At 38.6% G+C, this 27747-nt stretch overlaps 1 protein-coding gene across 1 annotated transcript; it reads right to left on the bottom strand.

Moving 5' to 3' along the window:
- On the bottom strand, positions 1-27602 carry LOC141804150 (synaptogyrin-1-like). Its single transcript, XM_074688462.1, has 4 exons — positions 27113-27602; positions 6038-6275; positions 4571-4716; positions 1-1287 (listed from the first exon to the last, which is right to left on the bottom strand). The coding sequence occupies exons 1-4, from the start codon at positions 27212-27214 to the stop codon at positions 1075-1077; spliced, it is 699 nt and encodes a 232-aa protein (XP_074544563.1). The 5' UTR covers positions 27215-27602; the 3' UTR covers positions 1-1074.
- Between the last annotated feature and the right edge of the window lie 145 nt (positions 27603-27747).

The raw sequence follows: 27747 nt of genomic DNA, 5'->3' as shown, positions 1-27747 counted from the left end.
TTGTTTTTTTTTTTTTTTTAATCAATACGTTGTGAACGTGTTGCCTGTATGTGTGTCTGTTACCTGTGTGTTTGTGTTCCGACTGACACTGAGCTTTGTAGTTTTGCTGACTGACTGCAGACGTCAGAAGATGAAGGCATGTAGCTGATCTGCTACAGGGTGACTGTTTCTGCGTACCGTTGACCTCTAAATGCTCCTCACTTCTGATTTTGTTTTATATCTCTAACCACACACAGTGGATTTCCTGAACCTTTTGCATTATTCCCCTGCAAACTCACAGCTCCATGACATCTCCAAAACTTTGCTGTTTCTTTAGCATCCCAAGGTTGATAAAGTTGCCCAAAATTTCTTTGACTCATATTAAATCTGCCGTTTAACCCTCTGAAAATAATGAAAATCAGTCCCATAACTTAAATCTCGCAGTGTGAAATCAACCAACTCCTCCCCAACATAATGTAGTACTGATGTTTGATGTACACACTAAAAAGCACCAGATCAAACTTAATTCAGTTTGGGTCAATATGTAAGCTACATTGCCTAAAACATGTCTGTGTCTGTGTTTTTATCTAATGCTTCGGGTTATTCACTCAAAATCAGATTTGTGATTGAGTTCCAAACATTGCCTTGTTCATCCAATGATGGATTTAAGAGAAAAAATGAAAGCCTGCTTCAGAAGCAGTTTTTTATTTGTCATCACAGGGTTTCCGTAGCAATTTAGTTGATTAACGTGGCAGATTCTGTGGAAAAGGCCCGCTTCAGCCACAGTCATCATGAGTACTTTCTTTGGTTGACAGCCCAAAACTCCTACACTTAGGTGTATTTACAGTCATTAAAACAACATTTCAATATATTTTTTTGAATCTCCAAATAACCTTGCAAATGGATCCCCTATTTTTACACACTGAACCTTTAGTTTTGGTAAATCCAACACAAGATAATAACAGGTCACTGGTATGGTGTGTGTCAGTGCTACAACTTGGAACCCAGTGCTCTTTAGTGTGACTGAAATTGTTGTAACCCGCACTATATTGGAAACTGTGGGCAACTTCAACCTGCAGATCCCCCTCTAATAACTCAGTAATCCTGACGCTGGTAGCCGCCACTCCCGTCAAAGGCCCCATCACTGTTGGCCTGGCCCCCTCCTCCAGGACTCTCTACGTCATCCCCTCCAAAGGAGGTGTAAGGGGCTCCAGCTGCGTCCTGACTTGGGTCCGTGTAGTCCTGGGAGAAGAGGGCAGAGTCTGCCCCCAGCTTGTACTTCTGGAAGCCCAGGAAGCACTGACCCGCCTTGGAGGTGGAGGAATGGGAGGTGGAAAATGGGAAAAGGTGGATGGGTGTGGAGAAGTGGATTGACAGTGAAGCAGAGATGGAGTATTGTTAGTGCAGAGGTTTTAGGATGAACAGAAAAGACAAAGAGAGAAGGAAACATTGATTAGTTGACTCTGAAAGCTTGTGAAGCTTGATTAGATACTAAGAGTGAGTCATTTAGTCAGTTAGAGCAAGTTAGTTCTAGAGGCAGCAGAGCAAGAAGGCTAGTTATTCAATGCTCAGTCCATAATGAGAAACAGCAGCTCAATGCCACTTCAGTCCACAGAGAAACAAGACCAAGCAATTAAAGTGTGTCTGTGTGCATTATTAAACAGCTGAGGCCCTGCACTGTAAAACAACACAAATCTCAGCTGAGTCGATATTTGGAGCTGTATCAATATAACAGCAGAACAAGCCCAATACACAAAGCACACACAAGACTCAAAGCAAGAGAAAGGAAATCACAAAAGAGGTCCAGCTACCTTAGGCTTTTAGTGATGGGAAGTACAACAAGCTTTAATTTACAGAGTGCGTCTCACTCAATAAATTTTAATGTCACATCAAATCATTGTGAAAAGTTTTCTTTCAGTCTGACATCAAACTGTGCCATCGTTCCATTAAATCTTTTATTTGGGTGGTTGATTGCATAATCATAAAAAAACAATTCAATAAATAGAATGAAAAATGAAACGATTGTAGTCCTTATCTCATAAAACAGAACAATTAACTTGCACCGGAATATTTCACTATTAGGAAAATAAGTATGAGTAATACAGCAGGAAAGTGTCTGTGTAATAAAAAATATTTATGACTCAGTAACAGGCACAATTAAAAGTCATAAAATCCTCTGAATATGCAACAACAGTTTGATATTTCAATTAGTGTCTGAAAACTGTCTCAATTAAACTGCAAAGTCGTTGTCAGTGGGCTATTAGTGCATCAAATCTACCAAATAAGTTTAATAATGAAGTCAGAGAAGGGGAAAGAATCACTTTCTATGCACTCAAGCAAAGTAATGTACAAGGAAAACCATCCAAAAAAACTCATCAAAAAGTTTGAAAACCCACTTTTTGACAGGCTGGAAACTTTCTTTTTCACCTTCTTTAATATAATGAGAAGAATGGCATCTGTGTTTATTGTGGAGCTAGTTAAGTGAGCTTAGCATGACAGAAGAGATATAAGTGAGCTTGACTGTCATAAGTGAACAAAAAAAAAACACCTGACCATGTTGCCAAAGCTTTTGATAACATGTTGCATAACTTTTCCTACTAGATTGGAAAGGTTTGTAAACCTGCAGCCAATAGGCCTCTCTAAACATGAACCCCTAAACAAATGAAAATACTTCTTTCATACCAAAGCTTTTGTACCAATACAATAAATAAGAAATAATGTCTTTATACCACAGCTTAAAAGTATGCCATCCAAACAATATCCTGTTTTCCATCTGTTTTCCCCAGTTTATATCATTATGCTACGCTATGCTAACTAGCCTAAGTTAGTATTACGCCCCAGTCCTTGCGCCAAAGCTGTGCCACAAAATGAAAACACGTTTTTTGTTTTCAGTTACAGAGCTTGGTCGGGAAGATAAAGTTAAGGCTCTGATCTTTGCTCACCAAAAACTAAAAAATACAAAACTTGTGCATTTTGAACAAAACACTTAGAAATCTTATATCTGAACTCACCTTAAAAATACAAGTTTTTTTTTTTTTTTTAACAAAATCTGATGCTTATACAACAATACCACCTGATTTTTATTTTATTTTTTTAGAAAACCTAGTTATTGATAAGGTAAAAAGGTGAGTTTGCACTTGATTAAGGGCTCAAGGTTTGGAAGTACGAAAAAACAAACTTCTGTTCTGATCACTAAAAATCTTCTATAACAGTTACCTTAGGGCCTTGAGAAAAATGCACATAAAATGAAGAACACAATCATTTCTGGTGGTTAATAACTTAAAACTCAATAGCCAGATCTACAAAAAGTATGACTAAGCTAGTTTTTCAGTGTTTATCTTCTGATTGTTGGCATGACATTAGAAGAAACCTCCACATTCATTTGTAAAATATGTTTTGGGTCAACATTTAGCAGTAAAAGTGGGTGGGGAGCCTTCAATCCAAAACAGATAACAGCATTCTCAGTGGGTGTTAAAGGGCAGAAATCTCAGCATTTGGCATTGAAACTGTTGACTCATCCATCACCCATTGACACTTGAATCAGCCCACCTCCACATATATCTTCATTATAATGTGCATGGTTCAGAGGTTGTTTTAGAAATTTAACCAAAAGTCATCAAGCAACATCAAACTGGAAACACTGATGATAAAGCTGTTCTTCTCACTGGCTTGTGGTTACACTCATTTGCAGGACTGTTTCATTCCACAAGTGCCCTTAAACAAGTGCAACCCCTGCTGAGCACCAGAGTGAGTGTATATGTGTGTGTGTGTGTGTGTGTGTGTGTGTGTGTGTGTGTGTGTGTGTGTGTGTGTGTGTGTGTGTGTGTGTGTGTGTGTGTGTGTGTGTGTGTGTATGGACTATCAGCTATGGAGTGTTAATGCAGCGAGAAAGAAGAGAGAGCAGAGTCAGACAAAAGGTTAATTGGGCTGAGGGGGGAACAGCTTGGTGTACTCCTCTTCAAATGACAAGTTCTTTAATTTCTCCATAGAGAAGAGAGTCTGTGCGCCCTGTAGGAACAACACCCACACATGGATGAGTTTGCGTGTCTGCATATACAAATGTACACTTTCAAAGCATCCAACAAATAACCAAAAGAAGCTGAAGTATCAGTGAAGACAAATACATTCTTAATATCTCGGAAGCTAGAAAAAAAAATTCTGGGCTTTGTCCACTAATGGTATTTTTGCACTGTCAGTACCTATTTTCTACTAAACCACATGTGGAAGTTCTTATTCAGATTTTGACGGTCCATGCTTGTTTTTGAAGTACAATAACCAGTCAAAGATCTGCTCCCAATTTAACAACACATCAGAATCAATTCTTTAAGTGGTTTTAAATAAAATAAAAGATGATACAGAATTTTAAAAAAGAATAGGGTTTGGATAAGTGGAACTGCCCTAGAGCAATTGCCATAACTGCTGGTGTGAAGCGCTCTAAGACTGAAGCTGTGGAAGCTGTGAGTGATAAAAACGGTATCAGAGGACACAGCTCCTTAAAGATGGTCAGTTTCCTGTCACCCATTGCACCTTACAGCACAGTTGGGTTTATGTTGTGCTAGATTTCAAATATAAGAGGTGAGCAGACCCTTACCCAGGTGAAGATGGAGAAGAAAGAGAAGGTAATAGCTGCACGAGCGGCGTCTCCCCCCTCCCTAAGGGGGTTGTCCTTATGATTGGTCACCTGCCACTGGTTTGCCAGGAAACAGAAACCCACGAACCACATGAAGGACCAGAACGCTGAGGAGGCAGATGGGTACATTTAGTGTGTTAAAATAACAATAAAACTGCACGAAGGCACTACCTGAGACATATAAAATGCTGTCACCAGGAAAATAAAAACACTAGATTTAAGACAGAGATGTTATAGCAGAATGAATCTGATAAAATAATATTTGAGACCTTTTTCCTGGAAAAATGAAATTACATCAAAACACTTCTCTGATCACGCTAAATATGTTGGATAAGATAGGTTGTGGTTCTTCCCTTGTCTCTGAAAAGTACAATTTGTAGAAGAAGAAGAAAAATAGATGTGATTTGTGGTTAAAGATATCAGGTAAAGAAAGTCTTGTCTATGACAGGACGGGGAATTCTGATACTCACACTTGAATATCTTGTCATTGTGTCTGACAAGCTGCAGCAGAGTGACCAAGGCACTAAGTTTCAGAGGCTTGTTAGCACCAGAAGAGCTCTTGGCTCCTTATTATCCCTCTCATACCTGCAGCCTTTTTGCTGTGATGATAACCTTCCCACCACTCTCTGAAATATCATTTTGATAGAATGTGAAGAGCATTATACTTTTCTCTGAGGGTTAGATCTTTTGGTAAGCTAGGAATTCCTGTCTGAGACAGAGGGTGTACTAAATGCTCTCTGATCCAAACAAAACTATATAAATTAAAAGCAAGAAAAACACTATCAGGTAGGAGAAAAAGTTGCATACTCATTTCATTGTTGTTTTCATAAGTAGCAGCTTAACAAAAGACCTGCTTTTGGTTATGGGTATTTCCGCTGAGAACTTCACTTTTACCCTTTTACACCTTTCATACAGCCATTCTCAATTGCATCAAGCTACTCTGTAATATATAAAGGGGTACTAAAAGTGCTTAACACATTGAAAATTAGCAGGCACAGAAGCATTTTAACATCCTTTATCCTATTTTATTCTTTTTTGTGTCTACAGAGTTTCCTGCAAGGCTTTCCATAACAACTGAATAAGCTTTTAATACTGAAGGCGCCATGAAGGCATGTAGGAAACTCTGCAGAAATGCCCAGGGCACCTACAGACAAATTCAAGACTGTATTGTTTGTTTTTCAATTGTTTTTTACAAAGTGCTGACACATCTGAACTCCAGCCTGAGAATGTAGCATTCTTTGAGGTTAAAATAGTTTCAGATGGTTTTATTTTACCTGGTATGTATAATAAACTCTTACCCATGTGCTGACACCTACTACTCCACTAAGAAATATCTTTAAAACCTTCAAAACAAAGTTCCACTTCAGGTAGTTAGGTTGTGGTGCTGAAAAGTTAGATTGAAGAAGCCTGTAGTAGTACTGGGTTTACCTGATACCCCGACATCAGCCAGCACTGCCTTCTTACGGTCTTTCACGCTGCTAATTTGGGGGAAGTAAACATCCAGAGCCAGGAAAGCCATGCAACAGAGGAAGGCCATGGAGCCCATAAAGACGCCGTAGTTACAGGCGTTCTGGTTGCTGTTGAAAATGCAGTATTCCTCCTCTCCCGTGGGGGGGTTGATGTAGCCCTCATTGGCGATGCAGCCAAAGATCACGATGGAGAAGAGCTGCAGAGGAGGAGGGAAGAAAAGATGAGACTGATAGAGAAGAAACATGCAGCCTTTGCAGGTTGCTGTAATGTCAGGACCTTTGAAAGGACAGAACACACAGAAAAACCTTTTTTCAACACTTCTAGTCCCACAGATACACACAAGAACAGAATGGGGGACATCAAAAGAGCCAGTTTTTGCATTTACACTGTTTAACAGTGGTGTTTTCACACTTGCCAGGACACATTATGGTCTTGTTTCTAGCATCACCACTACAGTGGCTCTACATGTATAACTGAGTGAGTAAATGTTGGTGACATGTCAATTCCAGTGCCTTTTCAAACACTGCATACAGTCTGCACAGAGCATTTTCCATTCTCATTGTGTTTCTTTATTGTTCTTTATAGTAAGTTTGTTCCTGAATGTGTGCAAAGCAAAATTAAGGACTAAATTACAAATTTACTAACCTGAACAGCCTGTTCATGGATGTATTTGTTGAGCTCTGACTCAGCCTGCATCACTATGTTTCATCCCATTCATACAAGCTCTTTACATCACGACTGCATATGACCTGCTGCAGTATTTTTAGACTGACGGGATAATATTTGAAAAAGAAAACACTCTGCCGTGACGTTCTAAGCGCAGTAATGTCACAGAAACCCTGAGGGGGAGTTTTATGAATAATCCGTCGTGTCTTTTTTAAAACAGCATTGCCCCACGTGCCTCTGGGTTTCCTCACAAAACATTGAGTTTGACTGCAGAAAAATTAGCCTCTCTTGTTGTTTGACATTAAGTGTGACAGCTGCTTAACACACAATAATGTAAACAACACATTCAATCCACATCGCTAATGCTAAGCTAGCATATATCAAATAAGCACAAAAAAGCTTAGTTTGATTTGAAAGTTATCACATATGTGATGAAATAAATGAGAGATTGTACAAAATGCTCAGTGAAAATAGGATTTAATCATGTTTGGTAAGAGTATCTAATGACCTTATTGATTTTTGTTTGCATTTTGACTACATTAAACGATAAAAAGCTGCTTAAATTACAATAGATCACATTTTTTATTGCCCTTGACTTTTTTTGTCTGAATGCACTGAGCCAGGGGAACCAACTCTGCAATTATTCTACAGCAGGAAATAAAAAATAAATATAAATATGTGTCATACCCTTTTTATCATTTAGAAATGTCTGTGTTCTGGGTTTTATCTTATGCCTGATGCAATACAAACGTGCTTTTTGTTGCTGTTGGTTTTTTGTTCATGCTTTTGTAGTGGGCATATGCAGTCTTTACAATAGTACCACACATATGCATATTAGCATCATAATACCTTTAAATATCTTATGCTTAGATTAAATCCTGTCATAAATCTCTCATCTGCTCTGCGTCTTTTAAAGTAACTCTTAGTGGAAGTTCATTTCTTATGCATCATAATTTCTCACAGATGTGGCCAGGACTGTATTACTTCAGTGAAACACAAAAACAAGTAATGGAAAAATAGCCTAGCAATGTTCAAAGGTAACAAAAAGCTTCTTAAAAATGAAGCTATTTATTATGCAAACAGTGCCTCTGAGTGCTGATTAAACACTCAGGCATACACTGTGATAACTCGACTGAACGCTGGAGTCAGTAAATGTTTGGATATTATGGGGCCAGAGGAAACACATAATGAACATAAATAAAAGGATCAAACTTCTTCAAAGTGGCATAACAAACTCATGTTTTTTCAACAGTGGTATAAAGCAACTTCACATATGTACAGAATGTATATCTATATGATGTATCAGTTTATTTGACAGGATTTGAAATACAAATACAAACTTGATAGGTTTCCTTGATAGGTTGATGCTGGTGACAAATTGGAGTCAATCTGACAACAGAAGCAGTTTACTATGACAGCATTTTATCCCTTCCTCCTATTCCTCATCCCTTCTTCTCTGTTTTTTTTCTGATTTCCCCTTTCTCTTTTCCTGGCTGCCTCATAGACTGAAGGCACGAAATGGAACCCATCACAGGAGCAGGTTACTAAGATGACATCTAATCCCTCTCTTGCCTCTTCTCTTCGCTGCTGTCCTCCAATCATTATAGTGTCACAGCAGAGCGGTAAACATGAGACCACACACACAGACACCCACAGCGTCAGTGTTCCACCCTGCAGTGCAGTCAGTGGAGCAGTACTCTCTGTACTTCACTTGGTCACAACCGATCAGACAACTCCATCCAACGACAGACCCTCAAGGCAAACCTCTAGGGAGTCCGTTCAGTCCAAATGAGACCATGTCTGTGTGTGTTTGTTTGTTTGCAGTCAGTGTGAATATGTGTGTGTGTGTATTTCTGTGCTGTGTGATGGATTATGAATTGGAGCCCCTTTTGCATGTGAAGATTTTTAACCTCTCTCTAGAAAGGGTGCCAGTGTGAAAACAGACTGAATTCCTACATGGTTGAATACTCCTCTAACTAGGTCATAAGATATAATTTTATGCAGAATCAAGCACATATGGAGGCTGATTTGATCGATAGATGGGCAACATGTAGCTGTCTGTAAGGCAGCAAAGCAGCCCAATTCTACCTCTTTATCAGTTCACAGAGCAGACAGAAGAAAGCTGGAGTCAGCAGTCCAATTCAATATGGTGTCCAGAGTTGTGTCCTACACAGAAATTAAGTTAAATCAAACACTATTTGTTCAGCTCAGCTGGAGTATCACACAGCTTGCAAGTAAACAGTCTCAAATGGGTTTGCTCAGTATGGATAATGATAACAGAGCCAGGTTAACAACCTCATATCTGTGCTGGGTACACATTTCTCCGGCAGAGTTAACCAGACATGTCCAATATTCCTAAATCATTTCCACATCACAACCTTCTTGATGTGGATGCCATCTGTCATCTGTGCTTGTTTACATCTGGATAGTAGAGTAATTAAGCAGCAGCAATTAACTGCAGGGCAACTCTAGCTTGTGGCAGGAAGCTGCACTACAGCTAGGTGTTTTAGACCTGATAAAATAATAATAATAATAATAATAATAATAATAATAATAATAATAATAATAATAATAATAATAATATGTTTCACCGTCTGAATGTTCTGGTACAAAGGGTAATGATGTATGACCATTCAGTTGGGTAAATGCACAGACCTAACTGTTACCAACATCTTTGGCCTCATGATACTTTTCAGATTCTGACTTATGTCACTGTGACTATGTTCATATCAGAGGCCTTTTCTTATTTTTATACAATAGCTACAACGTTAACTATTTCTGGGCATTCACACCAAAAGAGGCAAAAGTGGCAAGCCGGAAGTTAATCCATTTTCAATGACAGCCCGGCGTCCTGAGCGGCTAAAGCAGCTAATGGGTCAAAAGCAGCACCAGATGAGAAGTTGAGCCACAGTCAACTTTATGGTAAATAGCTATGACGTAGTTCAGTGGCAAACGGTGGCAACCAATCAGAGTAGAGATGTCCTTTGACCTAGCGGGTCCCTGAGAACAACGCATGTAACTTTGGTTCCTAGTTCCATCATGGATATTGAAAAGCTCATAAATTGTGTTTGGGCTCATCCTATTCGTTTTAATGTCCACCTTTTTGGCTACTGCAACCAACAACAAAAAACCGTTGCCTGGGATTGTGTCGCGGAGGTGGTAGGTTGTTCTGGTGAGTTAAAAAAATGTGCAGTAATGGCAGAAAATAGCAACGTGAAGTGTAGTCTGTGGCAAAGACGTAGCCTAGCCTAGCTTGCAAACAGTTCTTGCTTCATCTGAATGAGATGACACCAGGGCTCCAGACTAACTTTTTTCAGCAACGATCTGAGGTTTACGGCGCAATAGTAATTATTATTATCAAACAGTCTCCCGCTGGATCCTTCTGAATCCTTCCATGGATGGCTTCGTCCCTTCAGACTGTGAGCAACGATCTCAATGGACGCCGGTGACCTGGTTTTCACTTGGTCAGCTCGTGACTGATCAGATGGTGATTTTACATTATGTCCATGCCATGCTTTAAACTGAAGTTGAACAACAGCAAGCAGCTGCTGCTGTGAAGAAGTCCGCTGGTGGAGTGAACCCCACAGTTACCTGATGAAGACACATCCTTTGGAAACTGCTGTCAAATTTTGGGGGCTTTGTAGTAACCACCAGTTGGCAATAGCCTTCTTCTGACTGTGACTTCCTTTGTGTGAGTTGAAGTTGATAACAGTCATTCTAACTAGATATTGGTATTGCAGGAATGTTCACGGAGTATTATAAGTTGCTCATCTGACCAATAAAGTCCAAATTCAATATAAATTTGTTAAAGGCAATTGTTGAAAATTTAAGGATTTGACTGATCTTGTTCAGATATTGTCAGGGGCTCATGTGTTCAAAGGGTTTATGTGTGTGTGAGAGTAAGAGAGTAAGAAGGGACCTTACTTTCTTTAGCTGCTCCAGTAATTTACACAGCTGCTGTGTCTGTGTTTATGTAATAAATGACATCTATACAAAAGAAAGAATGCACAATAGACTCTGCTGACAGCTACCCGACCATGAAGGCCATGAACAACTACGCTGGGAGGAAACAAAGATGTCAGTCATGATGGGGATTACAGCTCAGTTTTTCTCCTCTGCTCTTCTTTATCTGCTTTCAGTCATCTTTTTTTACACTGTCTAGTGAACAGTCTGAAACATTTTTTTTACAGCTGATATCAAGTACTTCACATCTGAAGTGCAAGTTTTTTTATTCACTTGACACAGACTTAATCATGATTTTAAAATAATCTGATCAATTCACTGTGCAAGAGGAAACTTTAAGCAATAAACCACCATCCCCATTTAAAGAAATATTTTGGTATAACCCACTGCTGACCTATCTTACTTCAGCGTAGTATTTCATTTAAAAGTTTCATTGTTTCCTTAACGCCCCCATTTAATTCTTGACTTTCTGAGTACAAGAATGATTCTATAAAAAAACTGTAGTTATTTGGGGGTTCTGTGCCACACCTCTGTACCACATGCACATGTCAACAATATGGTGTTACCTTAATACATGAGCATCTCCCAATTCCTCAAACCTAAACCAAAATAACACAGGATTGAACTAAATGGCCCCTAAATGACAGCCTCTGTTGGGTTTTTGCGATTCCTCTTTAATTCAGAAAAAAATGCAAATGCTCATTCTTTCAACAAACTGAATGCATACATGGTTCTGTAGGGTAATTAAAATAAGAGGCATAATTTTAGGGCTCTTATATAAAAACTTGTGTAGTTGCACAGCTTTAAGAAAGAGTAACTTGTTAACATGGTATTGGTGAAAGAGCCTGGGACTTAAAGTCTTTGAGGTTGTGAAGTATGCAGTATCACATCGCAGAAAATAGGTTTTGCTCTTTAAACGTTTAGAATAAACTAAGACTTGTTATCTAAGGTGAATATTGATTTAAAATAAAAATGACTCTCTTATAGTTACTCTTGAGCACCAGCCCTCTGTCTTAAAATGCAGAGAGAGCAAACAACAGGAAGTGTTTAAACCAACTTATATCTGGAAAAGTCTGGTTATACTTTATAGCAGCAACACAAGTGACTTAGTATTATGCTCTTTATAGGATGCATCTAAGCTGTAAATTCCTACAGTTGAAACTGAAACACTTTCTACAGCATGCTGGGAGCAAACATGAGCTGGCATTGTGAGGCTTGATGAGAGCAGTTTGTCAGCAAGCATTCACAACCTCTCTGTCCCTTTTCTGCTCCATCTTAAGCTCCATACACTCCCCTCTCTATGAAACGAAGGATGTGTGGAGGAGGGTAGTAACACCTCTATCACCCCTTCATCTACTTGCAGCCTTTTTTCATTAAGGAGAGAGATGATGGAGGGATTGTGGTGGGGAAAAGCGTTGGGGGCAGAAGGGGTATGGAGGCGGTTCTATTTTTAGACTGGCTGCATCATCGCTCCCTCCCTCTCTCCTTCCCTCTTGTCTTCTTCCATCTCCCTTTATTACTGGCCTGGCCTCTGCCCACGAGCAATCTTCAGGAAAAATGAGCATGCTCCAACAAAGATGCACAAAAACTCACATTCACACACCTATGGCTACATGGTTTGTTCACTGCCTTACATGAATGGTTCACTTTCAGATTCAGATTCATATATACTCTAAAAAAGAAAAAGCTCACAAGAAAACACAGTCAATCACATTTCTGTCCTTTCAGAATAGTTAGATGTTAAATCTGTCCTAAAGATGCATATAATGAGATGTAGAGTGGCACATGTCTAGATAGGTATTTGCTTACATCTTTGCTGCATCTGTATCCATCAAAAAACTTCATCTTTGGTAGATTCTGATCAGAGACTACTCTTCCTCTAAAGACCTACTTCTTGCTTGGGATGTAAACGTTTTTAGGTGTTTAGTTCTTCTTGATCTTAGCTCAGCTACATTTATCATCAATCATCTCCAATATATTTGGTATCAGAATTTAAATATATAACTTGTTTTATCTCTTATCTAACTTAAGCAACCTTTTCTTCTTAAATCAGTGAGTTCTTTTCAGCAGGCGTTCTCATCTCTAAAGTTCCACAGGGTTCTATTTGAGGTCAGTTGCTGTTTCTTGAGCTCTGTTGAAAACACTGCAAAGACAACACGTTGAAAATGTTGCTGAAACTGAAAAGTTGTAGTTGTTGATAAAAAAATATCTGCTGGCTTTAAAATGGGCATTTGCTTTATTTCTAGTGAGTATTTCAGAAAGACAGAGTTGCTGGGGTTAGTTTAACCCTGTGGTTGAGTCATGCTCCCCATGTACAGAGGCTGTAGTCCTTCAAGCAGACAGTCCTGATTCAATTCAGCATGTCATTCCCACTCTCTCTACTCAATTTCTCACTCTATCCAACATCCTATGAAACTAATAAAGTCATGAAAAGCTCCCTACACTAATAAAAAAAAAGATAGAATAGCCAGTTTTAAAGCAAGGGACATGGACAGAGTAGGCATTCAGAATAGTGAAATGCTAATACCTCACGTCTGTTTCATATCACTTTAAACCGTTTAAAAACACTGTGTAGCATATTTGTTCAGCAAATGGATGAAACATTTACTTTGCAAACACATGTTTTTGAATGAGATATTTGGTTGTTCACTAAGCACCTTTTTCAGAATTCCGTGAAACAATCTCATAAGCAGCAGCAAGGCTGATGTTTCGGGTATCAAATAACAAAGTGTCCGTGCTGATAACATGATTTCCATGGCTTTGGTCAGCATACTGAATATAGAACATACACTGTGCCCCTTGTGGTTTTTACTTGGATACAGAAAAGCCAGTTTCAGAACAAGGACAGCAGGACCTGCAGGGGCACTGCTTCTGAGCGGTGTGACACAGTTTGGTTTTCTGGCTCTCCCCTGTGAATCTCTACTGGGACACACACTCATCACCAGGGATCTTCTTTTTTTTCTATATACCCTTGTGTTCCACACTTTTTCTTCCCCCTATTTTAGTGAAACAAACACACAAATGTCCTCTCATGAAACAAGGATTGGTTTTGGCGTGACCTAGTTGGTTTAGTTTGAAAGCACGTCGTCCTCTGGGTCACAATTTTATTTGCTGTCACATGGCGAGGAGCAGATTGAATTACTGAGCTTTTTCTCCAGCTGCTCACAGATATCCAGCCCAGTTTGGGATGGTTGCTGCAGCTTGTCCTTCATACTCACATCGAGAGCATATCACAGGGTGTAATGCTCATTTTCTCTGCCTGCGCTGCTTAAGCACAAAAGAAACATTTGTATCTCCTGCATCAATGACCTCAAATCTGTCCTACGCCAGTAAAGGTTACTGACACCAGACAGGCCTTTGTAGAATGCTTAGCATAACTTCTACGGACAGCTAATGCTTGAAAGCTCCTCTGAGGAGAATTTTTTATCAGGTTATGAAACAAACAGAAACCAATACTGGTATCTCTATGGACTGCAAAAGCAGACAAGGTCACCAGTGACAACACCAGAATGATTTTTAAAGCTTTTCCCCTGGGCCTGTGTGACACACCGACTGGCAGTACACATACTAAAAGAACTGTTGTTCGGGTTTTTCAACACAAAAATTTACAGAATGTACGTTATTCAGTTAAAAGGTGGCAGAGTTAGATATTTCAGCAGAAAAAAAGGCATGCTTGTTTAGGTTAAGATCAGTAAAGAGTTACTGTTTGTCTATAGAAGTCATTAAGATCAGCAGAAAAGGAAATGTCCAAGTTACTTAAAAAAATGCAGTTGAGGAACAGATGATCTAGTGGTTTGTAAGGCTGAGACAATACACTTTTCTCCTAATTTGATTATTTTGTGATTTTTGGGGTGCCGATTTGATTTGTGATTCTTCAAAATTTCCGAATTTTGTGATTTTTAGTTTGCCTTTGTAACACAAGACCATGTGAAAAAAGTTTAATGATGATGATGATGTCTACAGACTATATCAGGAGCCATATTTAAAAAATATATATGCACCACGTGTGTCAGTTTTTAGGATTTATGCAGGGCCACCTCTAGTGGTTTGGGCACAAGCCCAATGTACAGAGGCTGTAGACCAGAGTCCTGCACTGGGTACCCGCAAAAACAGCTGATTTGCGTGTGGTTTTTAAAAACGTTTTTTTCCCGGTGGGTTCGGATCTGGGTGGAAAAAATACCATACGGGTCGGTTCGCGGGTTTTAGTCTGACACATCAAAATTAATATAAAATAATAATGAATACAATAAAATAAAAACGTAAGTTGTAAGCTGGTTGTAAGGCTGTGACCATATAGCCACGCTCTCCAGTTCTTATAATACATCCATGGTTGTGACATGATCACGGCTCGTACCTGCTGAGCGTCGATTAAATCTGGACAGAAAGCAAGTCTACTATTTCACATGTAAAGGTCCTTTTAAGAGATTAAATGTTTAAAAGCATTAAACGTAAAAAACGAGTGATTTTACAGTTGTATGTATGAAGATCACAGAGGGTTGATGATGGAGCTGGAGTCAGGCTTTTATTGGAAGAGTTGCTTCATTCAGGTGCGTTGTTTACTCACTGGCATCTGAACTACGGCGATATACCGTTCAATTTTCAGACAATATGACCCCAAAATGATTACTTTAAATAAGGCTGCGGGTCGGGCTGCGGGTCGGGCTGCGGGTCGGGCTGCGGGTCGGGCTGCGGGTCGGGCTGCGGGTCGGGCTGCGGGTCGGATCGGGTTGCGGTACTAATCGGGCTGAAGTGCGGGTTTGCGGTTCAGGTGCGGGTTTATACGTCCCCGGGTCGGGGCAGGGCGGATCTTGAAGATTGGACCTGTGCAGGACTCTGCTGTAGACCTCAATGCTGCAGTCCCTGGTTCAACTTCCAGCCACAATCATTTGCTGTATGTCATCCCTCACTCCCTGCTCCTCACATTCCCTGTCTCTCTACAGCTGTTCACACCAATAAAGACAAAATGCCAAAAAGTAACTTACGAAAAAAGAAAACAGAAAGAACACGTATCCAAATGCACTGTGAGGAACTTTCACATCCACTGGTTAAATGACACCTTGGGTCAAATTCCAATGAGCACTAACCTTATCACCTTATCTAGGCTTCTTTTCTTCCTTTTTTTCTTTCATACTGTAAAAATGACTTATTCTTATCTCTTGGTATCTTCTGATGTTGAAAAAGGCTGGCATGTGTTGTGCTTAAATGTTGTGTCTTGAACTCTAAAGTTTTAACCATAGCATAAACTAAATGCGGTCCCTGGTATAAAATCAAATTTGACCAAACACAACTTTGTAAACTACATATGAGATTTGCCGCCTCTCACCTCAACAACATTCCTTGGTCAGTTAGAAGCCATGAAAAGTAGAGCATGTGATATGGTTTCATATCTTTTTAGCTTGTGCTACAACTTCTTAAGCTCTGTGTGTGTGTGTGCTTGGTGTGTGTGTGCATATGGGGAGGTTTCCCAGCCCCTCTGATCCGTTGACAGATCACAAGGCTTCTGGTGATGATGAAGGCAAGCACTGTGAAGGACACCACGTGGGTTTCTGATCTTGTGACTGCCAGAGACTCACCTACAAATTGCACATTAAGAAAGAAGTGTATGTATGTTTGTACATCTATGAGCTTTTACCAGAAGTTATTCCTCTTTCTTCCTTCCCTTTGTCTTCTGAAATAAAAACAAACTTTAGATTTTAGAGAACTGTTTGTGTAACAGACTCAAACTGCAAACATATCTCAGTCCCTGTGTAGGTCTAAATCCCAGCGGTCTAGTCTGGCTGGTTGTGAATGATTTAGAGCTGCTGTTGTGCTGGATGAAAGACCTTTTGGATCCTTTGTAAAGGCCAGACAATTGAGCCAGGCTTCTGGTCACCCTGGTATTTAAACACTGTACCCCCAACAAAGTCCTGTATTACACTCAGCTGCACACACACACTCACACAACCACACACACACACACACACACACACACACACACACACACACACACACACACACACACACACACACACACACACACACACACACACACACACACACAGATAGACAGATTGGCTTAAAATTGTACTTTGTTCAAGTCTTTACCTTCAGCCATCAGTAAAATGTGTTCACAGTCATCTGATAAGTGAAATCTCAAACATTGAAATAATGCTAAAAAGGTGAGCTGCAAATCTGATATGCTGCAGCTCTTTCCTGACAGAAGTAGACAAATTACAGGAGTTATGACGGGATGATTCGTGCTGTGAATCTGACAAATTAGTGGCTTCCTTTTGGACTGCTGACATTTGTTGATGCTGGGAACTGGGACAGTGGTATGATCCGACGAGACGATGACAGCCGTGAAGTTGACAGAGGCAGAGTGTGTCACACACTACAGCAAGAGTTCTGGAGTCATTACAGTTCTGTTCCCTTTTTTAATTTTTTTATTTTATTTTTGCAAAATGAAGAAGGTTAGAAAAAAACACTAGCGGTTGAACATGCCAATGAGGGGAAATTTTTACAAGATAATAAACTCATGAGACAAATATTTAAACATCATGACACTTTGCAGAAAACCTTTTTGGTATGATTCTTGGTGTTTTGTATAATGCTTGGCTATCATTGCCATTAGAATGAAACTCTCTCTGCAATATAAAGCTCTTACTGTCTTGATGATGTTGCAGAATTGATGTAATCGATCTACTTATATGTTCTAGGACATCTTACATGGGTTATACCAATTACCAGGAAAAGCTTCCAGCTATTCAATCCCCTTCCCCCTTCTTTGGTTAATTTCTAAGTGTTCACATTTTTGGATTAACTGTACAGGAAATGTAGTCAAAGGAGTGGATGATAACATGCAGCAAATGATCATGGTTGGTACCAATCAACAAAAGGCTACAGCCTCTGTATGTATAATTTCAGGATAGGGCAGTGGTTCCCAACCTTTTTTGGGCTGTGACCCCATTTTTACATCACAAGTTTCTGGCGACCCCAGACACCTAAAACAAGTGGTTTTTTTGCTAAAAAGGTTTTTGTTCATGTTATATATATATATATATATATATATATATATATATATATATATATATATATATATATATATATATATATATATATATATATATATATATATATATGCAAATTAATACTGAACAAATAACTAAAACAATTAATTATGAAAGAGCTGCAGCATCTTAAACCAGTAACAATGAACATTTTAAAGATAAACCACAGTGCTTCAGTTTCAGCTTCAGAGTTTTTTTGTGTCTTTTATGTTTTGTGACTGTTTTCTCAACTCACCATATTTAAAGTGATTCTCCGGGATGGAACAAGTTGGGTCCTATCACAAGGTTTAGGGCAGAAATTACCCCTACAGCAGTGTTTTTGTGCAGCAGAAGCCCAGAGCGCTCGCACCAAACACCCCCTCCCTGCTCCTCTACCGGTTTCCTCTGCACACAGACGGGGCCATATTTTACTTGACCAAAAACACAAATAAACGGATTCCCACCTAAAAAATCTGATATCGGTCTGCATTCACGCTTTATTTGGAGAATTTTCAGCGCATTACTTTCACACAAAAACACCGCTTCAAAGTCAGTGGTGAGGTGGAGAGAGCGCATCTCATCTCCGACGTAACATCCAGTCGAGAGGGTTAAACTTCTTTTTTTATTATTGTTATTAACATAATAATTCTTATTATAAAGGAAAATTCGTGTTTTTTTAATTTAAATGAAATATATGGGCCTATTCAATCATTAAAAAATATATCTTTTTTTTTTTTAATCAATTGCTGGAAGTTCCAGGCGACCCCATTTGAATTCCGTGGGGTCGCGACCCCAAGGTTGAAAAAAGACTGGGATAGAGGAAAGCAGTGACCTGCTTTCTAGCAGTTTGCTAGAAAGCTCTGACACAAAGAGTTAGCATAATTAAATCAGTCACGTTTCCTTTACTCTTTTCTTTGTTGATTTAAAGTAACAGAGCCTTAATTAAAACAACATAATACAACATATAACTGTGCCAAAAGGGATTTATGCCACTTGAGACTAAAAAATACCTCCGAGAAGCAGAATCTGAATTCTCAGTAGTGCCTTTCACCTCTGACCCTGGTCCACTTTGACCACTAATCTACAGTAATCTAATGTCAAACTAATCCACAGCTCCATTTAATATGTGTGGTTTGTGTATTTCAAGCTTACTCACAGCACTCAAAACACAATAAGCCACTTTAGATGCAAACACAGAAATCTTCCTGTTTCAGACCAACAATAACAACACTGCAGTGGCACTGTACCTAAGTAGAATAATACCAATGTTGAGTGTCCCTATCGATTGAATCATTCAAAAATAAAAATAACAGAAAAAAAAGAGAACTCTGCTGGGTGTGATAGTGTAAGGTCACAACACAGAGAAGACAAATCTAGATTTGGCTTTACTGAACAGCCTCTTGGGCTCCATCTAAGAATTATTACATCAGCTTATTTCCACAATGATAGTTTAATCTTAAATATTGAACATGAGCACACAGTGATGATGTCAGATCATTTCATCTGTCAATCAAGAAGTCGAAGACTCCAAGGCCCTTTATTTTCAATCGTTATGACCACAAAAGCTCCTAGCCAACATCATTTTGATTTAATAAGTATTTCTATATATGATTATTAATCGATAATTTGTGCTCAGCTGGTGGGCTACACAGAATTACGCAGAACCTGATGTAATTGCAGGGACTGACTGCAAGTTGATTTGATGCAGGGTTAGCAGTGATACAATACATTACAATACACCAGGATATGCTTAGGTTAAGTATGTCATAGCACAATGCAATAAAAAAGACACCATGTAAAACTGCATGTGCCAATAATATGAATCTGCAGTGGTTTCACAATAATAGAGGAGTTGTAAGACAATATTTAAATTTCTCACTGTATCTGGTTAAATAAAAGAGTAAAAAGCAATGCACAGGATTAATGTCACTGGCACCACTAAGTGGAGTCATGTGTTGTGGTGAGTCAAATCAAACACAGGGAAAATCTGTTCAGGGAGCCAAAGTATTTTAAATAGAAATAGAAATATTTAGCAGCAGGGATTAAAGACCGACATATTACATCTCTGCATATCGCCACATGGATACTTTTTCATGCCTTTGGTTCACAGTGAATGAGCTGAATAATACAGCACAATAATACAGGATCACGGCTGGAGGATATCAGCTTGTGTGGTAGGGTGTGTGTCTGTGTGTGTGGGCTTATTGTCTGCTGCAGTGGCGTGCAGTCCTGGACTGGGCATACCTGATTGCTGCTGTCACCATGGCAGCAACTGCTCGTATAATGAGAGAAGGAGGGAGGGAGAGAAAGAGGGAAAGTGATAAAGGGAGGAGACCTTGTCAGAGTACGATTCAAGGAGAGCCACTGCAGCACGGAAGAGAGACAGAGTGACACAATCACAGGTCCAGGACTCTCTCTCTCTCTCTCTCACACACACACACACACACACACACACACACACACACACACACACACACACACACACACACACACACACACACACACACACACACACACACACACACACACACACAAAAACACACACAGTTCTGCTGAACACACTTCTCTAATTCTTGCTTTACAATCCCTCACCTTCATTGACAAGACCATAACGAGAAACATGATCAAATGATTGTAGAACACAAGGTTCCATCATCATAAGGAAACAGATGGTTCCTGGATCAAACAAAACAGAACAACAAAACTGAGTCTAACTGGACCCACAATCAGCTGATTTTTACTATAGAGACCAAAAGTGATGCTTGGGTATGATCTAAAACAAGGAAATCAAACCATGTTGTTTTTACACAGGGATGCCTCACAGCTATCTTGCTTGCTGTGGGGTAGGTGTAAGGTAAGGTGATGAACAACAATCTTTAAAAGTTTTCTATGCAAGACATTCAAAAGTGAAGAAGAATGATTTTTTTTCTGAACAGTTTAGGGGCTGATCAGTATAGGGTAAGATGCTTGGTCCACAAGTGTTGCCAGAACTGACGGAGTCCAACGTTCCTCACGGAAGCTTTAAAGTTCAATTTTACTGAATGCTTAATCTTTTAGGGAACTTTTTGGCTCAATTTGGACATATTTTGGGACCAAAAAGGTGCAGTGTTTAATATTAAGCAGCAAAGCAGACTTGGTGAAAATAAAATGTTCATAAGTACAAGTATAAGTACATTTATTTGTGTTAATAAATGACTCAAAATAAATGACTAAAGACTCAAAATTGACTTTTCGTATCAGTCTACTTACTAAGAAGCCATATTGTATTTTAGAAAAATCTCAGAATTAAAAAATGAACATCTATCCTATTAAAAAGAAGTGTAATGGAACACTACACAGAGTGAGGATCTTACATTTGGGGCATTTCTACCTTACAGTACTATACACCAGCAAATCGATAATATATACATAAAGTATAATTACCTCCATCTGGCTCATCATTGTCATCATGTCAAAAATATCCAACAAATAATCTCTTTTAGTCAATTGTGTATCAATTGTTTTTATTTGCCCGAGTAAGATTATGTAGTAACAAACAGCATAAGCGCATAATTCTTCCTGTTGCTATTGATTGATTAAAGCTTTTTTGTTATCCTCAGTTATTTACATTGTGATGATGACCCATCTGCCTGACTCAAAACCATTTCCTGTCCTCTTTCAACTCTGTGATCACATCACTCCCATTATCACTGTCAACTATCTGAATGCCTGCCAGTAAATATGAACCGCCTCAGCCATTGATTCCATCTGCATGTGCTGTGTGATCACTTCCTCCTGGCCCTCAGTCACATGTGCATTAGCCACAAAGGAGTTTCACTGATATATTCAACATCAAACTCATGTTTGTACACGTTGTATTCATAATAATTAACTCAGAGGCTGTAATCTGTGCTTAAACCACTGTTCACCACAACCCTGTGACTTCCACTTCTGTATGAAAAGAAAATTAGGACTGCTGATAGATTTTATTGTTAAAATAAATCAGTGGTTTACAACTGCAACAAAACATCAACAATAAATTGTTTTAGTCATTTTAGAGATAAAGATTGGACATTTTTTCGGTTGAAGGTTCTAAAATGTGAGGTTTCAATTCTTTTAATGGACTCATTAAAAAAGTTATTATCTAAGGGTTTAAGACTGCTTGCAAAACAAACAAGTAATTCCTATCGCAATAAAAAAGCCCTTCAAAGCTGAGATAAAACAGGAAAAACAACATTTTGAGGTACTGATTTGAGCAATGAGATTTGGGGTAATAACTGTAGTCACAGCTGCTAGCTGCTTGACAGCTAACTAATGAATCCCAGTGCAGTTTGACTTGAATCTGAGAATTGTTGTTGCACTTGTTTAGTCCAAGCTTCTACAAAAATGTGTTGTGTTTTTTATGTTATTTGGATTTTTCTGTCATCAAACGTTATTCATTTTTTATTTAAAATTTTGAATGAGTTAAATGTAAGTTTCAAAGCAAAAATCAGCTTCTGACAAGCACTGTGTGCTTCTTTTCTCTCTTGACTATAAGCTGAATTATTCATTGGCTAAATCTGGAAACATCACTGTAAGCAGATGGAAAATAATTTATTAAGGGGAATAAATCTGTACATTTAAAAAAGTCCCACTGACATTTTATGTATTTACTAGAGAGCAAACAAAAGAGTCATTAAGAACAGGCAAGGATCTTAAAGTTAGTGCCGACTTCAGTGGCTCCTGTGGACAAATAAGTATCTGTTCTCTGTTTGCTGATCTTGCAATTAGTGTTTTCCTACCAAAAACCTTACCAAGCTTTAGTTTGACACTCATTAAACACATAAACTGTGAAATACATATTGAAATACATACAAAAATTTGGTGGTTTTAATCAAATTAACTGTCAGTTACTCCCATTCAGCTGTTTTAGACATCACAACAAATAGAAGGAGTCACAAAACATGTAACTGATTGTCTCACATGCTTCTTCAGGTCATAAAGAGGCATTAACATTATTGTTAGCCTGCTTCACAATATGCTATTTAAACCATGTTCAAATTTTAGGAGTGACACTGTTTGAATTTTTATACAAACTGAAAGATAGAAAGAAAGATTGATAGATATCGATATATAAATATATTTATGTTTTTATTTATATGCATGTATGTATGTGTATAGTCAAATAAGAGCAAAAACATAACCAGGACAGGGATTTAAAATAATAAAAAAATTCCAATTCTAGTTTTAACTCGACTTCTGTTAAAGCCAAAGAGAGTGACACCAGATCTATTCACATCAAACCCAAGTGTGCAAACACAGGTGAGCAAACAGAGGAGAACAACAAACTTAATGAAGTTTTTGTCTGAGTTAATCCAGTTGGAAACTGAAGTTGCAAGACCACACTTTCTGTTTTAATATAAACCTGTGAGTACTAACTGACTGATGTTCACCACAAAGTAAGACAAAGCACAAAGCATCTGTTCTACAAGCACATAAAAGCATTAGTACAATGCAAATATACCACATGCATATCAAAATAGCTTTCATACTGCAGTTGAATTCTGACATGTAGGCACTAACAAACAGAGAGTGTTTGTGTGTGTGGACCTGTTTTACATGAGGCTGACAGAATGTGCTTCTCTGCAAGAGTGTGTGTGATGCTAATATCAACTAGTTACTCAGCAATTACTAAATCATCAACAACAACATGGCCAAATTTAAAAATGCAAACCCACGTTTCTGATGTGGGAGTGTTTCAATGATAGAGAAACTTAAGAGAGCAGAAGAAATTTCTTCAACGGCACAGAGTTAATCCGTTCAAATATTAAGTCTGGCAGAAAAAGTAGCTTGCAAAAAAGATACAAATGTAAATGAAAAAAAAAGGAAAGAAATTTATCCAATCATCATTTCAGGATCAGCCCAAACATGCCACAATAATAGAGGCATTTTCAAGAGAGCTGCCTCAGAGCCCCTTTTTGTATTTCTTATGACAAGATATTTTTATTTTCACACAAAAAATACAAAAGAAGACCATATTTATCAGTTAGGGTTAAGCAAGTGCAAATTCGTCCAGTGGCTGACAGAAACTTTGCTCAAGGAACTTTGACTTCTGAAAGTTAGATGATTCTTCTGAGGAGAACCCAAAGGAAACCGACACCAAATTTAGTTGAAAAAAAAAAAGGATTTTAGATGTTCAAAGCTGTCCTTATGATGAACCTGAGTCTCTGAAGAGCAGCAAAAAAAAACCAAACCTCAAAGCAAGAAAATGATAATCCAAATTTTGAATAACAGTCTTATATAGTCGATCAAAAGTGGAACCCAAGGCAGAGAGATGACTCTTTAATTAATCTTAGATAATCAAGCATAAGGTGGTTTTCCTCCATCTGTGACTATATCCATCGCCCCCTTCCATCCTGCTTCTTCACCAGAAACATACAGGACTGACTCCCTGAGGCTGAGTCACACACACACAGACACAGTAATGTCATCTCCACAGCCAGCCCTCGAAGGACTCCAGAAGAGGCAGAGGAAGAGTCAAAGATGAACCCTCAACCACTATTCAGTATTCATTTCTACCTGTACCATCTCCTCTAGCACACACACACACACACACACACACACACACACACACACACACACACACACACACACACACACACACACACACACCAAATGCAAAAAGTACTTGGAGTGTTTCCTCCCCCACAGTCCACAGCAGACTGAGTTTTAGCACCATCGCACCAAACATCACAACTCAGGCTATGGCTGTTACTATGGAGACAAATTGTTGCTCTGGTGACACAGAGGGGGCGGGGCTCCTCATGATGACATGTAGAGTCATTTCATACCTGTAAGTGTGCTGGTTAGCTGTTTGAACAGTATATTTCATGCACTGTTTGATAAGAGTTATGTGTAAGGATACTAAACACTATATTATTACACACAATGGAAAAAAATTATAGAATAGTTGATTTGATCAGTTAATACTATAATTAATAACAGAATTTCTGAGATTATTAACACCTAAATATAACATTTTTTTAACTCTACCTTTTTTACAAGTTCCTTTTTTTAGTTAAAAGGGCTCTTTGGTCTTTCTATTACTGGGTGAAAAAATGAAATACAGGAAAGTCATGTAACAGATGAAACATGATTTCTGACAATCCGTGGTTACAACCTTTTTTTTTTTTTTTTGACGTTTCAGCTTTTAGTTCAAAATTTTCTGAGTTTGAAGTTTCTTGAACTCTGGGGAAATTGTGGATTGCTTTTTCAGCGATCAATTTTACAACAGATTGGCCTTTTTGTAGCCCACTAACATAGATGGTTGACAGAAAAAATGTATAGAAATAATAAGGTGATGATAAAGCTGTTGACCTTAAAGTTAAAGTTATGGACACTGTATGATCACTGCTCCTAAAAACGACATCATGTGTGTGAAATATATATCATAAAAGTTTTGGCAAGGTTGTTTGTTTTCTAGATTCTAAATGATAAGGCTCCTCTGTTTACCTCTCCCACTGATTCCCATGATCCTCCATGTTTTTGTTCTTGTTTTTTTTTTTACACCCAAAAGGGTTGTCAATACAAATCATTTTGCTCTTAGTCTTTGTCTTTCATCTGGGAATTTTATCATTAGTTTGTCCGTTCTGTATTACTGTAAAAAAAAAAAAAATGTCAGGATGGCAGCCTCCAACTCCAAATCAAATCATAATTAGAGTACACACAATGTCTGTGGCTTTACTTGACATGTCAAATAAAACAAACTGACTCAAAGGACTCTATATCATAAAAATAATTAACTTGTTTATGCTTTTAATGATAACTCTAAAAACATCTGACCCAATGATATGGATTAAAGGAGTCTTTCATGGCTCAGTGAGTGTTCACATGACTGCATTCACAAGTCATTCAAGAGTGAAAGGGTTAACACGCTCTTGACCTATTTCTACACTTAATTTAGACAGTTTAGAAATAAAGGTCATGGTTATGTTAAGTCTGCTTTTCGTCACACCAATAAAGTCAGTCACAAGGGACAGAAAATCTTAATATAGGGTGACAATGCGTTGAGAAAGTCATACATTCTCAGGAAAAGGGGTTCATGCTCTTATTTTCTGTTGCATTCAAAGAGTAACTTTTACACTTCCACCAAGAATGGACAGTTTTTGTGAGTTTGTGATAGAATAATACAGAGTACTGACTTGCTCTAGCTGCTTTTCTGAAAGTAAAGGCTTTGTTTTCGCATGAATCTCCTGCACCTTTATTTGTTTAGCATATGCCTGAAAACTCCCTCAGCATTATATATAATCATTTAAGGACGTGCAGATAGATCTATAAAAAAACACAATCTCATCTGTATGACTTTTGTGCTGGAAGTGAGGTCACTCTGAAGATAAGACCTGTTTATCGGTTGAATTACTTGGTGATGCAGAGATAAAGACTAGTTTTTCTTTTTTCTTTGTGGTTTAAAAAAAAAATCCATAAAAGGTAAACATTCACAATATCAATAAACTGTAATGCCAGAGATCAGAGAGAGATCAGAATGTTGGTATATATCTGAGTGAAAGTACCTCTTAGCCAGCCACTATATCTAAATAGCAGAAAAGTAAAAAAAAAACAAAAAAAAAAAAAAACAGGGTAACCAAAGTAAGATAATGTAGTGTGGTTAACAAGAAAAAAAATCATTCACTGTTAAATAGAGAAAAAGTGGTGTCAAAGGTCATAGTTACTCTGTGTTCCAATTGTTGTTGTTGTTGTTGGTCTGTCACTAAGATTAAAGGTCAAACTCAAAACTTAAGGTATGAGGATTCCTAAATAAATAAATATGTGTGCTTTATCAAATTTGCAAAAGTAACAAAATGTTCCAGTATAATGATCGAGTTCAGGAAACTCAAATGACCTTTCCTGCCATCTATGCCTGCTAAAAAGCAGTACTTACCTGTTGCTATCCCTACTCGATAATGAGCTTTCTTATGTGGGAAGAAGGGGTGGGCAGTTATTATGAGATTATTTGTAAACAAATCCTTGAAGTGTGCCTGTTTGTTGTATTGTGCTTATAAGAAAACATTAGTCGGTGACTAATATATTATTAGAGAAGAGCAGTTAATGTAATTAGCAGTGATTAGGACTTATTCTGGGCCTACATCAGCCTAATGAAAACTCCATACTGAAAGCCTTAAACACAATGGAAATGGACATAGTATAAGCAGCTTTTTATTGAGCTAATACAAAGAAAGTTAAGTAATTCTACTAAGAAGGATTTGGTGTTTATTGCATATAACTGTTTTGATGCATGTCTGGGCCCCGTCTAGGTTACACGTAAAGTGCATACATATTGGTTTTAATAACAGGCCTATAGCCCATCTTGAGCCGAAGCACACAAACTTATTTTTTCGTGTTTTTCCCTACAATGGTTACTCACCCAAGACACTATGCGGAGAATGGTCTGAGGCTGCTGGAAAAAGGTGACGGGGTCGAAGGCTCCTCCGGCTTTCCCTGCTCCGTATGCCTGCATCCCCTCCATGGTCCCCCGTCCTCTCTTGTGCTCCCCTCCTCCTCCTCCGCGGCTGGTTCAAAGGCACAGGGTGTGTGGAGCACCGGGCAACCGACACAGAAAATCCCGAATATGTGCTGGCTACTTCTGCTTATGCAAGGATGGATGCTCGTTTATCCTTGGCTCCTTTGCACGTTGCTCTCTCTGTTCTCCCTTGTTGAATTTTTTAACCTCGGAATTCCCAGTTGTCCTCTTTCGGTGTGAAGGCAGAGGAAGCTAGCAGTATGCCACTGTTTTGATGATGCTCTCTTCCCTTCTCTAACAGCGCAGGAGCCGGTGGCGAACACGTGAACGCGCCTCTGTTGTCACGCCTCGCACAGAGCGCTCCTCGTAAACCACGTAGCGAGCACGCGCTTTTGCTCTTTAGGCGTGCTGCATGAAGTCACGCGCTTACTTGCTATTTGTCCCAATTTGTCTGTTTTTTTTCTGAGAGTATACTGAAGAAACAGACGATGAAACGAGTTGATTCAAGGAGAATATGATGTGCATTAAAACTACGCTAC

The sequence above is a fragment of the Halichoeres trimaculatus genome, unplaced genomic scaffold, assembly GCF_033239565.1.
Source record: "Halichoeres trimaculatus isolate MK-OKI-2021-1 unplaced genomic scaffold, fHalTri1.1 fHalTri1_scaffold_2, whole genome shotgun sequence".
NCBI classification, from domain to species: Eukaryota; Metazoa; Chordata; class Actinopteri; order Labriformes; family Labridae; genus Halichoeres; species Halichoeres trimaculatus.
The sequence above is the reverse complement of the archived record's forward strand: the minus strand, read 5'-3'. Positions and strand labels throughout refer to the sequence as shown.